Genomic DNA, 13,553 nt, shown 5'->3' on the forward strand with positions numbered 1-13,553 from the left:
AAAAAAGGCTCTGATATGTTACAGGAACCAACCGTGTGGCTGACTGAGAGGTGAAAGGGGAGGAATTGCTGGGGTAATGTGACCCAGTGGGAAAATTGTTAATATAAAAAAACCCAACACCAAACCCACAAAAAAAAAAAAAACCAAACCACCCCAAAACAACCAAACCAAACAACAAAAAAACCCCAAAACAAACAAATGAAAAAAAACCAACACCAAAACCAAACCAAAACAACAAAAAACATCCCAAACAAATAAAATACCCAAACAAAACAAACCAAAAGAACAAGTACTGGGCCCAGCCCAGTTCTGCAGTTCTGCAATTTTTCTTAGAAGTGTCCCTATCCCGGCTCATTTCTGAGCTCTGTGTCTGTCCCTCTGCTCTTGGGAAGCCTTTGCCAGCCCTGGGACCCAAGTTTCACCTTTTCATTCACAAGTTTTTATGTTTTCCTCTCCACTCCCATGGAAATTTACCAGCGCCTCCTCCGTATCTGCCTCCATATACATTACATAACCACCTTTTTCCTTCCCAGCTCAGACCAGGGCCATAAACGCTTTATCCCACATCCCTTTCAGAAATCCAGTTTTAAAACCCTCAGCACATGGGGGGGATTTTCTTTTCCTCAAGCCGGGGCTGCATTTTCACCTTGTTTTTAAACGCCGTTTTAGGGCCGCGGGGAGAGGAGAATCCCTGTGAGGGGGGAACCCGCTCAGGAGAAAAAAAACCCTCAAAGGAGCGGGGTCACTGCGGATTCCCGAACCTCCACAGCTCGCAAACTTCCTTCTCAACCCTTTCCACATCGGATTAAGGGAATATCCGCCCATTCCCTTCATGTTTTACGGCTCATGGTGCCCGTCCCTCCCCGCCTCTTCCTGAGGGGACGGCCCTGCTCGGTGCCATCTCCGCCCCCGCCGCTCTCTGCTCCGCCCCGGCCGAGCGGGCCCGGGCCTCAGCTACGGGGGTGTGTGGGGGGTTCTGAGGGAAAGAAAGAGGGTTCGGGAGGTGTAGAGGGGGTTCGGGGGGTGTCCTGGAGGTAAGGAGAGAGCTGGGTCTGTATCCTCCCCTCCTGGAGCTTGGGGTCCGTCTCTTGGCGCCCATGGCTGCGATGGATGGGAAGGAAGGGGACGCGGATGTTGTCAGCCGGCGGGTGGAGAGGGATGGGGTAAAATGAAATAAAATAAACAGGCAGAATGGCAAAATCTGAAGGATTTTACACACACACCCGCCACATGTCCCTGGGTCTTGGCACCGCTTGTTCGGATGCTGCCGGGGACAGCCCCGCCGGGACCGGGCCGGAACCCCCCCCCCCCCCCCCCCCCCCCCCCCCCAGCTCCGGTTTGTGCTTCATGGGCTGCTGAAGGAGCAGGGAACCCTTTCCTCCAGAGGTTCTGTTGTTAAATTAATAATTTCTGGATGGTTGGTTTGTCTTCCAGGTTACAGCCGTTTCCATTCACCCGTGGATGTTTACCCCACGATCGACGTTTTCCTCCTCACGGGCAAACGAGGATTTGGGGTCTGTGGTGTTGAGTGAAGGTAAAAAAGCCCAACGCAGGCTCTTGTGTCTTAGCAAAATCAGGATCTGATAACCATGGAAAGATGGGATTAGGCTAAAAAAACCAGCCCTGAGTCTGCTGAAGGGTTGATCTGCAAGAAGAAATTCCCCTGGAACTGGGAATCCCCCAACCAAAAGTGACAGCCAGAAAGGACCTGGAGTTTGTGGAGAGAAAACCACAAAAAAAAAGATGTTTTATCCCATCCCTCATATTTATGTTGTCACCCTGAGAGGACTGGAGGGCCACTTACAGTGGTGACTGGTGTTGCTGTCCCAGTGGAATTTGGGGTTTCAGGCCCTGCTGTGGCACTTTTGGGTGCTGTGCTGGTCCAGGGAAAAAGTCCCAGCATTTGGCTCAGACAACATTGAAAAATGATGTATCCCTAAAACAGGTGAATTCTGGGGCAGTGAGAGGAATCACAGTTACATCATTCAATGTGTAAACCAAGCAAACTCTAAGCCAGTAGCCCCTGCCAGCCTTAATTCTGTGGGTACCAGCTCTCAGCAATTTTTTTACTTCATATGGAGTGTTTTTGACAAGTCTTGGGTTGTCTTCCTAAATAGTTCTGTTGCTGTGTTTCTTGGCAGCTCTTTACATGATTTTTGTGTTAAATCCTTAGAAAAAACCATTCTTATGTCATCTTCAGAGAGTTCATAGTGATGGTGGGTTAGTGCTACGTATTACTGGCAGATTTAGCATCAATCCATTAATGCATCAGAAAGATGTGGCATAATCTGTCATAAATAATCCATAATCAGGCTCTTCATGTTACTGATGCATTCCAGCTGACAGACTCATGGTCACTTTGCCCAAGCTAATTTAATCTTTGGATCATATTGGTTTTTCCATTTGATAAGACTTGAATGAGGTTTGAACTGGTAAACAGGGTGGTCTTAGCAGTGAGCTGGCAGATTGTTATATTCTGCTGCACAGTTACTCTTCACAAATGCTCTTCAACTTCATGAAGTCTCAGTGACTGCAGAAACTAAACAGTATTTTAGTAATAGTCTCCTGGAAGGCAATTCATTTGCTCCTCTTGTAAAACTTGCAGTGGTATGTTGGTCTGTTTGACATGTCTTTCATGGATATTGTGATACCTTTCTGTGTTTACTGGTCATTTTTTAATTCCTTTTCCTTTCCTTCAGGTTGAAAAGATGGGAAATGCAGAAAGCAGTGTCTATCAAAATCACCTTTCCAGATTTCTTCCTGAGGAGCAGTCTGACATTGATGGACTCTTTGATACCTTATCAGGGTCGAGTGGCTCATCTGGAACAAAAAATGGCAAAGCTACAAAGAAAACTGTGACTCTGGCAGCATTACAGGCAAGATATTCTTTTATCCTTGATATATCTAGGAAACAATGCATTGAATATAATTCCAGAGAGAAATTAAAGATGTGACAATAGTTACTTTCTAAGGATTCCTCATCTCAATACTTAACATTTTGGGGCAGCATGGGTATTTAACTTTTTCTTACAATTTAAGTACTGACTTTCAGGTTTGTATTTATCTCTTAAACTGCACTGTTGGGTCCAGTTGAAGCTTTCCTGATTCTGAATAAAGTTGGGACATACGAATATATTTTTCAGAAACCTGAAAAATGGGAAGGCTGAAGTGTGTGCTTATTTACAGATTTTCTTGAGAAGCTGTCACCATGCCAGTTTGTATTTGGTTACATTTTTTATACCTCAAATCTTCTCACTCTCATTAAAAGGAGAGGATTCAATTTTGATTGATTAAGCTGTGGCTCCCTGTTTTATCTAATTAAGATACATTATGCTTTCTGATTAGCTTTGCATTCATTTTCTAATCAAGAAAGATGGGGAAATTGATTTGTTGCAATACTTGATAACTTCAGTTAGGCAGAAGCCAAGCAGCCAAATGAATGCAGCATTGAAAGTGACTTTTTTTATATATGCTACACAGTTAATGGAATCAAATTAAAACTCCAGGAAAGATGTAGGGTATTTTAAGTTATTTAGGAGTGCATTTGCCTGGCTGTTTCTTAGCTGTCACCAGTTTGGAAGTAGTGTTGCTGCTGCCCTACCTTCCAGCACTAACATGACCAAGAACCTGCTCCTTGGTGTCTGTTTTTTGACTGGGACCTGGAAGAAGTTCTTTGCCCCCAGATCAATGTGACATTTCTCTTTTCCCATCCTGCCCTTTACTTTGCCAACTTAAATGAAAAAAAACCTTTTGAAATACAGCCTGTAGGTGTGTGATTCCTTAGTGCAGGGACTGTTGTGGTGCTGGCATGCCTGCCTCAGGGGGTGTTTGTGCTCATGCTTGAACAAGATGGAGTTGGAACAACCTGGTGACATTGACAGGGCCCCAAGCATAACATAACCTCTTGTACTTTGCTCAGGCTCAGTGCTTTGCTAGAAGGAAACTCCATGGCCTCTGAACCAGAAAAGGCTGCAGTGTGCAGCTTGGGAAGCAGGTAGAGCAGGTGTCTCTAGATATTTTCTTGAGGCCATTTAAGAGAAGGATTTTAAGCTGGCAGAGGTGTGTGTTAGATGTTTGTCAGGGTTTAACACTGGCCCAGCAATTAAACCGAGTACCAGACGCTCTCTATTAATCCCTCTCTCCTCCCTGATAAGAAAGGAGAGAGAATAAGGGAGAGAGACTGATGGGTTGGAAACTAAACTACACAACTTTAATGAAACAGGAATGATAAATAGGAAAAAAATTACTAAATATATACAAATATAAAGGAAAATTGATACCACGTTCCTTCCCCCCTTTTCCCTCAATAACTCTCACGTCACCACCGAGGCTGCAGGGCACCTCTGGGAAAGTCCAGGCTGGACTCCTGGAGTCAGCAGCAGTTGGGAACTGGAGGCAGGAACACACAGATTCAGGCTGGCATGGATCAGGAGCACAGGCAGAGGAACGGATGGGATCCTTCCAGGATGCCAAAGCAAAACAGGGAATGGGCGAAGAAAGGGAAGCAGGAAAGGCAGGAAGGGCAGGAAAACTGGCTTGACCCTTGTGATCCCTCAAATTTATACTGAGTATGATGTGTATGGGATGGAATACTCTGTTTGGTCAATTCTGGCATCTATCTTGTCCATTCCTCCCCAAAGGAGGGATGCAGGTGGGACCTGTTGATGTTTTCCTCAGAGCTGAGCAGTGTCCTTGGCTCTGCACACCAGTCTCTAGCAGTCCTAGAAACACACGCTGTCTGAGAAACTTGCTGTTAATTTCAGCAAGTGCAACTACTTACAGGAGACTTAGCTAAAAGCAAAAGTACAAGACAGACAATCACTTTTATCCTGGCCCAAACCAGGACAATGTTTATGAAAGCTTCCCTTTTTGCAGTCCTCCTTCCCACCATGGGAATGCTCCCTGGGATAGCTGTGGGCAGAACAGAACAGCACAACTTAAGTGGTGGGTGGGCAAGAGTAGGGAGTAGGTAGGTAATACCAGCATGAAGCAAAAAGCCCTGGAGTAGAGTGTTTTAAATCATGTTCCCTGCATCTTCTCTCACCTCAGGCTCATGTAGCACTTCCAGAAATCCCCTTGAAGGGGCTGAACCCCCCCTGTGAGCATCTCTCCCTCCCACTGGAATGTGCCAGACTCTGGCTGCTCATTCTGCTTCTGGGGAAATCAATGGGAGTTTTACCACTGATGTCAACAAAAGCAGAGCAGGGCTTGGCACACTGGGTCCCATCCTACATGCACAGCAACAGCCATTACCAGCAAAGCTCTGGTGGCTTCAACAGGAGTGGGACTGAGCCAAAAATAGATTGGGAATGGGATGGATAATGGTGAACAGAGCTGGAGTGCTGTTACCCAGGTGGAGCTCCATGGATTTTCAGCACAGTTTTCCCAGGGGGCTGTTCCTAAGAGTCAAGTCAGATGTTCAGCATGTTACACACATGGCAAGGACACTGTGTGATCATCTCCTTGTGTGTGGATATGTTTTGGATGATTTATTTTTAAACTCTGTCATTATCTTGAATGCTGTGGCAGTTGTCTTGAATCCAGAGCCAGATTTTTCCCACAGGGCTGTGATACATGATGATGTCTGCCACTTAGATTTCCATTAAAAGGGCCAATTCTGCACTTTTGGTGAAGGTCTTTTGATTCTGACTGTCTTAACATCAGAGATACCTTATAAAAATGGGGTGATCTCAGTTTTGCTCCCTGCTAGAATTAGATTTTGCTATGCAAAACATCTCAGAATTTTTTCTTTGTCTGCATGTAGGGTTTAACCACATTGCTTGCAGTGTCCTGAGGCCAAAACTGAGAAATAGAAGAAACTTTATTTTCTCTTTGGTTTTAGTATCTGTGAGCTCCAGTACCAAAAGCAGAGTAAAACAATTGTAAATGTTGGACTGGCAAAATTGTAAAACATTATATGGAGTTATATGGAAACCCTTTGCAAATATCCTGTTAAAACTTTACAGTGGTTTGTTTTTCTTTAAGTCCATGGCCTTTGTAGCAAAAAAAAAAGAATCAACTTCAGTCACTAAAGCGTATTTGAGTTACTATAAAAATCAGAGTATTTTTTTCGTCATGGAAAACCAGTCCTTTGACAGGTTTATTGCTGATAGTAGCTACTTCATATTGAAATCTCTCTCATTCATATGTAGGAATATCTCAGCTGTATATCCCAGCTCAGACTAGCTGGAATATATTATTTCTTCTTAATTTTTAAAATCTGTTATTTGCTGTTTTCTCTCTGCAGGCATTTACACGGGAGCCACTGCCACAGCAAATGTCTCTTCGGTTATACAATGGGATGAGAAGTATTGACCTGCCTGGGAAATCATCTGGGCTGTGTGAGCAGATTGTTAAGGAGCAGTTTGTAATTTTTATGTCAAACCTCTTAAAAGGGAATGCAGATGAGAAGATTTCCATAATCATGAGAATGATCTCCAAGACAAAAGGACCCGTGAAGGGCAAGCAAATCCAAGAGGTACACAGGTAGCTAAATGTGTGCTGGGGGGGACAGTAGGAGAACAGATGAGTAGGTAATTAAAATTAAAATTGGATTAAAAATGTATTTTTAGAGCACAAGATTCTCAACAGTGATTCCTGAGTTTTATGGGTTTTTAAAAAATTTTTTTTGAGAGCCAGGATCTGTTTTTGGGCAATGCAGTGATTTTTTTAGTTGATGGTTCACAGGCTTTACCTGAAGGGTGCAGATTTAAGAGCCAGTAAGAGCTGTGGTGTGTCTGGTGCTTCTGGGAACTGAGCAAAATGGTTTCTAGAGCTTGAATTGAAGGGTAGATGGGTGAATCAAACACAGAGCTTGCAAGGTGGAAGAGTGAGATCTCACAAACCAGTAATTCACCAGCAGCTCTTAGTGCTGCAAAGTTTGGACCTCCTTTTCTCTCTTTCATGCCATGTTTTATGGAGATGCTTTGTGAAGTAACGTTTCCAAAATGTCTTGAAAAAGGATACCAATCAAGAGCTATGACACTGAAACTGCATTTCTGTTATTTCTGGCTTGTCATGAGATGTTTCTGTCACTGGTATTACAGCATTAGTACTACTTGACTTTTTTACCCAAAAAGTCCTTTGAGGTTCTTGGTAATTTTATTTAAGAAATGCCAAAATGGTGATGTTTTAACCTTTTTAGTTCACAGAGGATCTGATCACATCTGTAGTCCATGTACTGAACTACAGGAAGGAACTGAAAGGTTGGAGTTTGGAGAATACTAGGGATTCTACAAGTGGAGTAAAGGCTCTGGCTACTCAGCTGCTGTCAGAATTAAAGTTTGCAGGTAAGTGCCACAGTGTGGTGTATCCCAGAATGGCACAGAGCTCATGTAATCACTGTCTCACCAGAATTTTTCTCCTCTTTGAATTGAAATGCTGAGACCAAGATTTCAAACCTAGTGCTTCGTTAATTACTTGGGAATTTTATTTATTTTACTTTACCATCTTCCTTAAATTCAGGTGAGTTTAGGTTTGATGTCCTGGTTTAAATGGAGCTGCAGAACTACTTGTCCTGGAACATGTCTGTTTTGCCTGACTTGCAGGTGATGGGCATTTAGAGGCATGTTCAGGTATTGCTGTCCTTGTGCAAACCACAGATTTACCTCTGCACTCTTGCAATAATATTTTGCTGTCTTGCAAAGAGCACCTCCTGTGTTGTCACCAGCTTCTTAACCATGACAGACCAACCAGTGGATGTCACAGGCAGATGTTTCTCAGTTCTCTGGATGCAGTCTGGATGTAGTTGACACTTCACTGTTTCTGGCTCCTTTCATCCGTGATTTCACGTCCATTAAAATAAAGGAAAACTGTGTTTACACTTAAAAATCAACTGATTCTTTTCCAGAGTGAAAAGAGGCTTAATGCTGTTTCTTTGTGTCTTATTTAGATGGGTCAAAACCTGTGGGTCCTCAGCTGATGGAGACAGATTTTGATCAAAGTGTCATTCAGGACTGGGTGTACCGAGTTCCACAGATCTCAATTTTCCTCAGTGTTGTTGTCAGGCAAGGCCTCCATGTTCTGCACTCCCTCCTGGACCAAACCAAAGACACAGTCAACCTGGTCCCAGGCTGCAAAGGCATCAAAGGAAGAGGACTTGCAAGTCTCTTTGACATCCCATCCATCATGTACATCAACTCCCACCTGCCTGCAGAGCTGCAGCACAAGTGGCATCTTCTGTTTTCTTCTAGATTTCATGGAGAGAGCTTTTCCCAGTTATGTGCACACGTAGTCAACAAAGGTCCTTGCCTTGTGATCTTAAAGGACTCAGATGGTTATATCTTTGGTGGGTTTGCATCTCACTCCTGGGAAGTCAAGCCACAGTTTCAAGGTAAAACTCACTTTGTTTTTTAGAGTCTCTGATGGCTCTGCTAAACATTGCCTGTTCTGTACAGGTACAAGAATATTGTCCACTTCAGGGACACTGTCACTTTACTTTTATGACACATACTGCTTTTGCACTCCAAGTGTATTTTCCTGGGGCAAAAAGAACATTTGTTTTAAAAAAATTCTAAAATCTGTGCTAAATTATTCCTGCTTTGTACCCATTTAGGCATATTACAGTTTGTCTGTTGTGTGATCAGATTTTTCAAATTTCAAGACTTACTGATCATGGCACAGGTTGTCAGTGAAATGCATAGCTGCAGAGGCTGAAAATGATGTGCAAAAATGAAGGAAACAGAGCAAAGATGAGGAATTAGAGTTTATAGATAAAGTATCCAGCAGATGGCAGCCTTCTATCTCAGAACAGCTCAGCCAAACATCAGGTTACTCCTCCTGTTGCTGTTTGGGCACTGTTTTCCTTTTAAAATCCAGCCCCAAAAGGATGCCTTGGTCAAGCTGAATGGTTTGTTCCTTTGAAACCTCTGACAAGAAGAGAGGAGGGGTTTTTTGTAACTCTTAGGTAGGAACTTGAGTGATGGCTTTCCAAAAAAAACCACAGTTGTGGACTCTGTATAATTTGCCCTTCTGGGAAGCCTCATTTCTGCTCAATTCCTATATTGATTGGTATTTGAGAATTTGATAATGACTTCAGCCAGTAAATATAATATTATGTGACATTACACAAAACTTCCCTTGTATTTTTTCCCTGATAGAATGGCACATAGGGTACCAGAAAAATCACACCACAGGTCCCTCTGGATGCCAAAAAATGAAAATTGTGCTCTAAATCAGTGACCCTGCAGGGATCTGTGTATCTGACAGTCAGAACTAAGGATGTCAGCACTCACATCAGTTTGAACAGGTCTGGTGATTGGCCAGGTTTAGATGAGGCACTGCAAGCCTGTGATGGGTGCACCCTTCCCCAGTGCTGTGCTGTGCTGGTCATGCCTCTGACTCTGCCCTTGGTCACAGCCATAAAACCACATTGATTTCTGTGACCCTGCACAGAGTTAACTGAGAATAAACAATAGCTCCAGATCTTGATGAGAGATAGGTATTGGCTGTCTGAGATCATAGCTGCTGTCTTTGATTTATTCAGCTGTATTCCTTCAATATTTTTTTTCATTCTTATTTGTAGGCAAGTTTAGTGCTTGGCTTGTTGTCTGACCTCAGATGCTTTTCTTTTTCCAGGTGACAACAGATGCTTTCTGTTTTCCATTTTCCCCTCTCTTGCTGTGTACACATACACAGGGTATAATGATCACTACATGTATCTGAACCATGGCCAGCAAACAATGCCCAATGGACTTGTAAGTAGAAAGAAATGACAATTTAAGAAGCTGGATTTGTGGCTGGTGTGGGGAAGTGTTTTCTGGTTTTTTGCTTCTCTTACTGTGAGCAGATTTATTTCCCTTGTTGTTCTCTGCAGACTTTTTCATCCCTCCTCTGTGATATTTGTGCCACAGTTTTAGTAGGAGAATTTTTTTGGTTTTTTCCATTAAAGTGTGAAGTGTGAACTAAGGGTGATGCTGGTGAACCACTTCCAGTGCTGACAGAGTCTACACTTTTCTTTACATTGGTATCTTTACATTATATTTTAGTACTGAGTCAGCTAAGATGGAGTTTATTATCCCAAGGAGATGGGATTTATGTGGGTTACATTCATGAAGGTTCTGGAAGGAGATCTTTTTGCCATGTTTGCTTATCATGCAAGCTCTCTAGAAGTCTGTTTGCTGGAAGAGTGGCCACCAGGTATCCACAGCACTGCAGCAGCCCAGGCCAAGTGGATCCATGTCAGGGAGGATCCTTCCACTGGTTGTTCTCCCAGCCACTGGAGTTGCTTTTCACATGATGGAAAGCTGAGAACTGGGATTACAGAACTGGAGCTCAGGACTTGGATGCAGGCTGCTGCTGGTGTGGGATTCCAGTGGCAGAAGGGCCTTTTACTCAAGTCCACAAATGAGCTCTCCAGATGCAGAGGTTTCTACAGGACTGCAGCACTGCCTTCTTAGAAAAGTGCTTTACATTTTTTGTGGCATGATGTGACCAGAACTTTGGAAAATGCAGCAGTCTGGAGTAAATTTGCTCTAAAGAAAGCAGACAGCATCAAATTACATGATTTGTTTCAGTAGATATTTTTCTAAATGGAAGAGAGGAAAAAAAACAGAGCACTTTCACCCTGTTTAAAATGGAAATAGTAGTAGCTGAGAAACAAAAGCCAGTCAGCTGGATTTCTGGCACAACACACAGCTGGAGTGCTTGTGATGCTGGGGTTCTGTAAAGTCTAGAGGGAGGGCAGGAGCACTCAGGGAAACCCTTGTTCATCTTTAAGAACAGTGGGTTTGGGTACAGAAACCTGAGCTTTTTCACCTGCCCGTGTAAATGTGACACAAATCCTGAAAAATTACAATTCCTGCTCTGGGTTCCTAACTTTCCAAGTCTGTTCTACACCTGCAGCAAGTGCTCAGTGCTCTGCTTTGCTTCCCAGGGGATGGGAGGACAGCATGAATACTTTGGGCTCTGGATAGACAGTGACTATGGGAAGGGACACAGCAAAGCCAAACCTCGCTGCACCACCTACAACAGCCCCCAGCTGTCAGCAAAGGAGGAATTCACACTGGATGCCATGGAAGTTTGGGCAGTGGGAGACCTCCCTGAACGTGTTGGGGTAGGTGGACGTGCAAAACTTGGAGTTTTCTAGTGAAACACTGTCTCTTTATTGTAAAGAATAATGTTTTGTTTTTTTTTAACTGGCCCCATGGTCACGTATTTTTTTTAGCGTAGCAGTAGTGGAACTGTAAGGATGCCAACAAGACACAATTTGGAGCCAGGAGGTGACAGAGTCAGAAGAGCAGGGCTTCATTCTGAACTTCAAAAAGACTTTTTGATATTGAGGAATGATGTCCATAAGAAACCTCCTTGCAGGGGTTCAGTAAAACCCAGTGTTTGTAAAGCAGAAAGCAAGCACTGGAAGCTCAGAGGTAAAGCTTCATCTGTAGCTCAGGAAGAGAAACCAAAAGGTTTCTTAATCAGTAACTTTAAATTTACTGTTGTTTTAGGATAACTTTATGTGACTTGGATTAATTCTAGATTCCTGCACCTGGTTTATTTCTGGAAATAAGTAGGAGACTTCTTTTCAGTCTCCTCTGTCCTTGCAATTTAATTTGTTAAACTGTCTGAACAATTACAAAAAATGTTGAATTGCCCTCGAACCTCTTCTGTAAAAAGAAGCTCACACATCTGCACTTCCAACTGAGGTCAGGTTAACCAGGATGTTCTGGCTGCCTTGTAACCTGACTGAGCTTGAAATAGTTGAGTTTCATCTTAGGAAAGGTTTATGGCTGCTTTGTGTAACTGCAGCAATAAAAATCTTTTGATGGATCCCAGTGAATCCTAAACGCCTTCCTTGGAAAGTGTACCCTGGAGTATTACCTCTTCCTTGTAGCCTGATACTGATTCAGTCATAATGAAATGTTAAATTGACTCTTATTTGATGTTATTTTGCAGACCAAAGGTAAGAAGAGTATCCTGGATGTGGATCCTGAGGCTCAGGCCCTGCTAGAAATGACAGGAAAATGTCGGCAGAGCGAAGGGCTACGGGAACCCACTGGAGAGGATGAGGATGATGAGAACTACTAAAAGAATCACAGGATCACAAAAAACCCTCATTTTTCTCTTTCTCCTGGGTGTTAATGTTCCTTCTTCCTCATTTGTTTTTTCCTTACATTGACCTAATTGTATGGGACAGAGCTGATGTATTTATGTAATATTTAGGTCCAATACAATATCCTGCCTGAAGGGATTATTATTTTTTTTTTTGAGGAGGACAGGGAAAAAATAACTAGGTAATTAATTATTAGACATCTCTAAGTTCTATCAGAGTATGAATTTTCTAGCATTCCTGTTAGATTGTCTCTGCATACACAATTAAAACCAAAAGAAGTCGTTATGACAGTATGGCTTACTGAATTGGAGAATTTATATGTATTTATACAAAGAATGTTCAAGACACTGATTAAGGCTCTTTTACCTCAGCTGCACATATTTGCATGCAATGAAATCAGTCAGTGAAGCTTGCAAAATGTAATGACATTTTATATTGGTAAATTTAGAATAGTCCCCATGATTCCCTTTGAAAGATGCTATTAATTTGCATTGCTCCCCTTACAGCATTAAATTTTCATGTTTTCTAAGTCACATTTTCAGCAAGTGACTCCCTGTGAGCTGTAAGATGCCCAGAATGCTACCTCTATAGCACCCAGTTTTATAATATTACACTACACCTTAAAGTACTTCACTTAAGATGTTTCTGTGCAAGTTTGCCTGCAGAGGCAGAATTTCCTTTTTAAACTCAGCCACTGGGAGGCATTCAGCCAAACTTATCCTAAAAATGTGCCATACCTCCAGCAGAAATTCTCTAGGGGAGGTCCCTTCTTTAGTAGGCTCACTGGAGTAAAAGATCAGGCTGTAAAAAGGATTAAGAAAGAAGCATCCACAGTTAATTGGGAATAAATAAATCTAGGTGATGTCTGTAACATGTTTAAAGAGGAACTGCTGTACAGTAAACTTTAATCCCCCACTATTTATCATTACTGCATTATGGAAAAGGATGCCCACAATGTGAAATGTCATTAGTAGGGTGGGGGTTTTGCTGTGTCTTGGTGGCTGTTTACCAGTTTCATCAAAATCTCTTCTACTCAGGGCTTTTTCTACTTGAATCCGTTCACAGTTCACATCTATCAGTAATTATTAGTCTGACCTTGCTAATTGCATGTGTAATTAACTTGTCAAAAATAACCCTCGTGTCTACCAGGGGCTGTCATTTCTAACTCTGCAGGTTGTGTTTGGTTATTAGTATGTAGGAGCCATCAGTCTTTCTCCTCCTGGGGAAAAGGGCTCCATCACATCCTTTCTCCTAGTATGAGTTTGTTTTCCATGCAGCTTAGAGAAAAAAAAAAAAAGTGCTGTAACAGTCTATAAAATTGCTGCATGTGCCCTTCCTTCAAATTCTTTCCTTTAGTGTTTCCTTGTATGTGGTCTTTTTTCATTTTTCCCCCATCTGATGTTATTCAGAATATTCCAAACTGGCTCCCTATGAAAAATCTGCCCTCGTGCCTTAGTGTAGAGCTGATTTAAAAAAAAAAAAAAATTATTAAACAATATATGAA

General features: G+C 42.6%; 1 protein-coding gene across 2 annotated transcripts; it reads left to right on the forward strand.

Moving 5' to 3' along the window:
• Nucleotides 1–871: 871 nt before the first annotated feature.
• On the forward strand, nucleotides 872–12,898 carry MEAK7 (MTOR associated protein, eak-7 homolog). 2 transcript variants are annotated; one of them, XM_071756605.1, is made up of 9 exons: nucleotides 872–962; nucleotides 1,435–1,534; nucleotides 2,700–2,876; nucleotides 6,248–6,478; nucleotides 7,145–7,289; nucleotides 7,892–8,332; nucleotides 9,577–9,695; nucleotides 10,874–11,053; nucleotides 11,893–12,898. In XM_071756605.1, the coding sequence occupies exons 3-9, from the start codon at nucleotides 2,709–2,711 to the stop codon at nucleotides 12,022–12,024; spliced, it is 1,416 nt and encodes a 471-aa protein (XP_071612706.1). In that variant the 5' UTR covers nucleotides 872–962; nucleotides 1,435–1,534; nucleotides 2,700–2,708; the 3' UTR covers nucleotides 12,025–12,898. The 2 variants fall into 2 exon arrangements, with proteins under 2 accessions (XP_071612706.1, XP_071612707.1); XM_071756606.1 differs by lacking the exons at nucleotides 872–962; nucleotides 1,435–1,534 and adding an exon at nucleotides 2,510–2,607.
• The last annotated feature ends 655 nt before the right edge of the window (nucleotides 12,899–13,553 follow it).

This window comes from Heliangelus exortis, chromosome 13 (genome assembly GCF_036169615.1).
Source record: "Heliangelus exortis chromosome 13, bHelExo1.hap1, whole genome shotgun sequence".
NCBI lineage: Eukaryota > Metazoa > Chordata > Aves > Apodiformes > Trochilidae > Heliangelus > Heliangelus exortis.

Coding starts and splice junctions, on each gene's coding strand:
- MEAK7 (XM_071756605.1), top strand. CDS start 2,709: ATGGGAAATGCAGAAAGCAGTGTCTATCAAAATCACCTTTCCAGATTT. Junction 7,290..7,891: donor GTCAGAATTAAAGTTTGCAG/GTAAGTGCCACA, acceptor TGTCTTATTTAG/ATGGGTCAAAACCTGTGGGT. Junction 9,696..10,873: donor AAACAATGCCCAATGGACTT/GTAAGTAGAAAG, acceptor TTTGCTTCCCAG/GGGATGGGAGGACAGCATGA.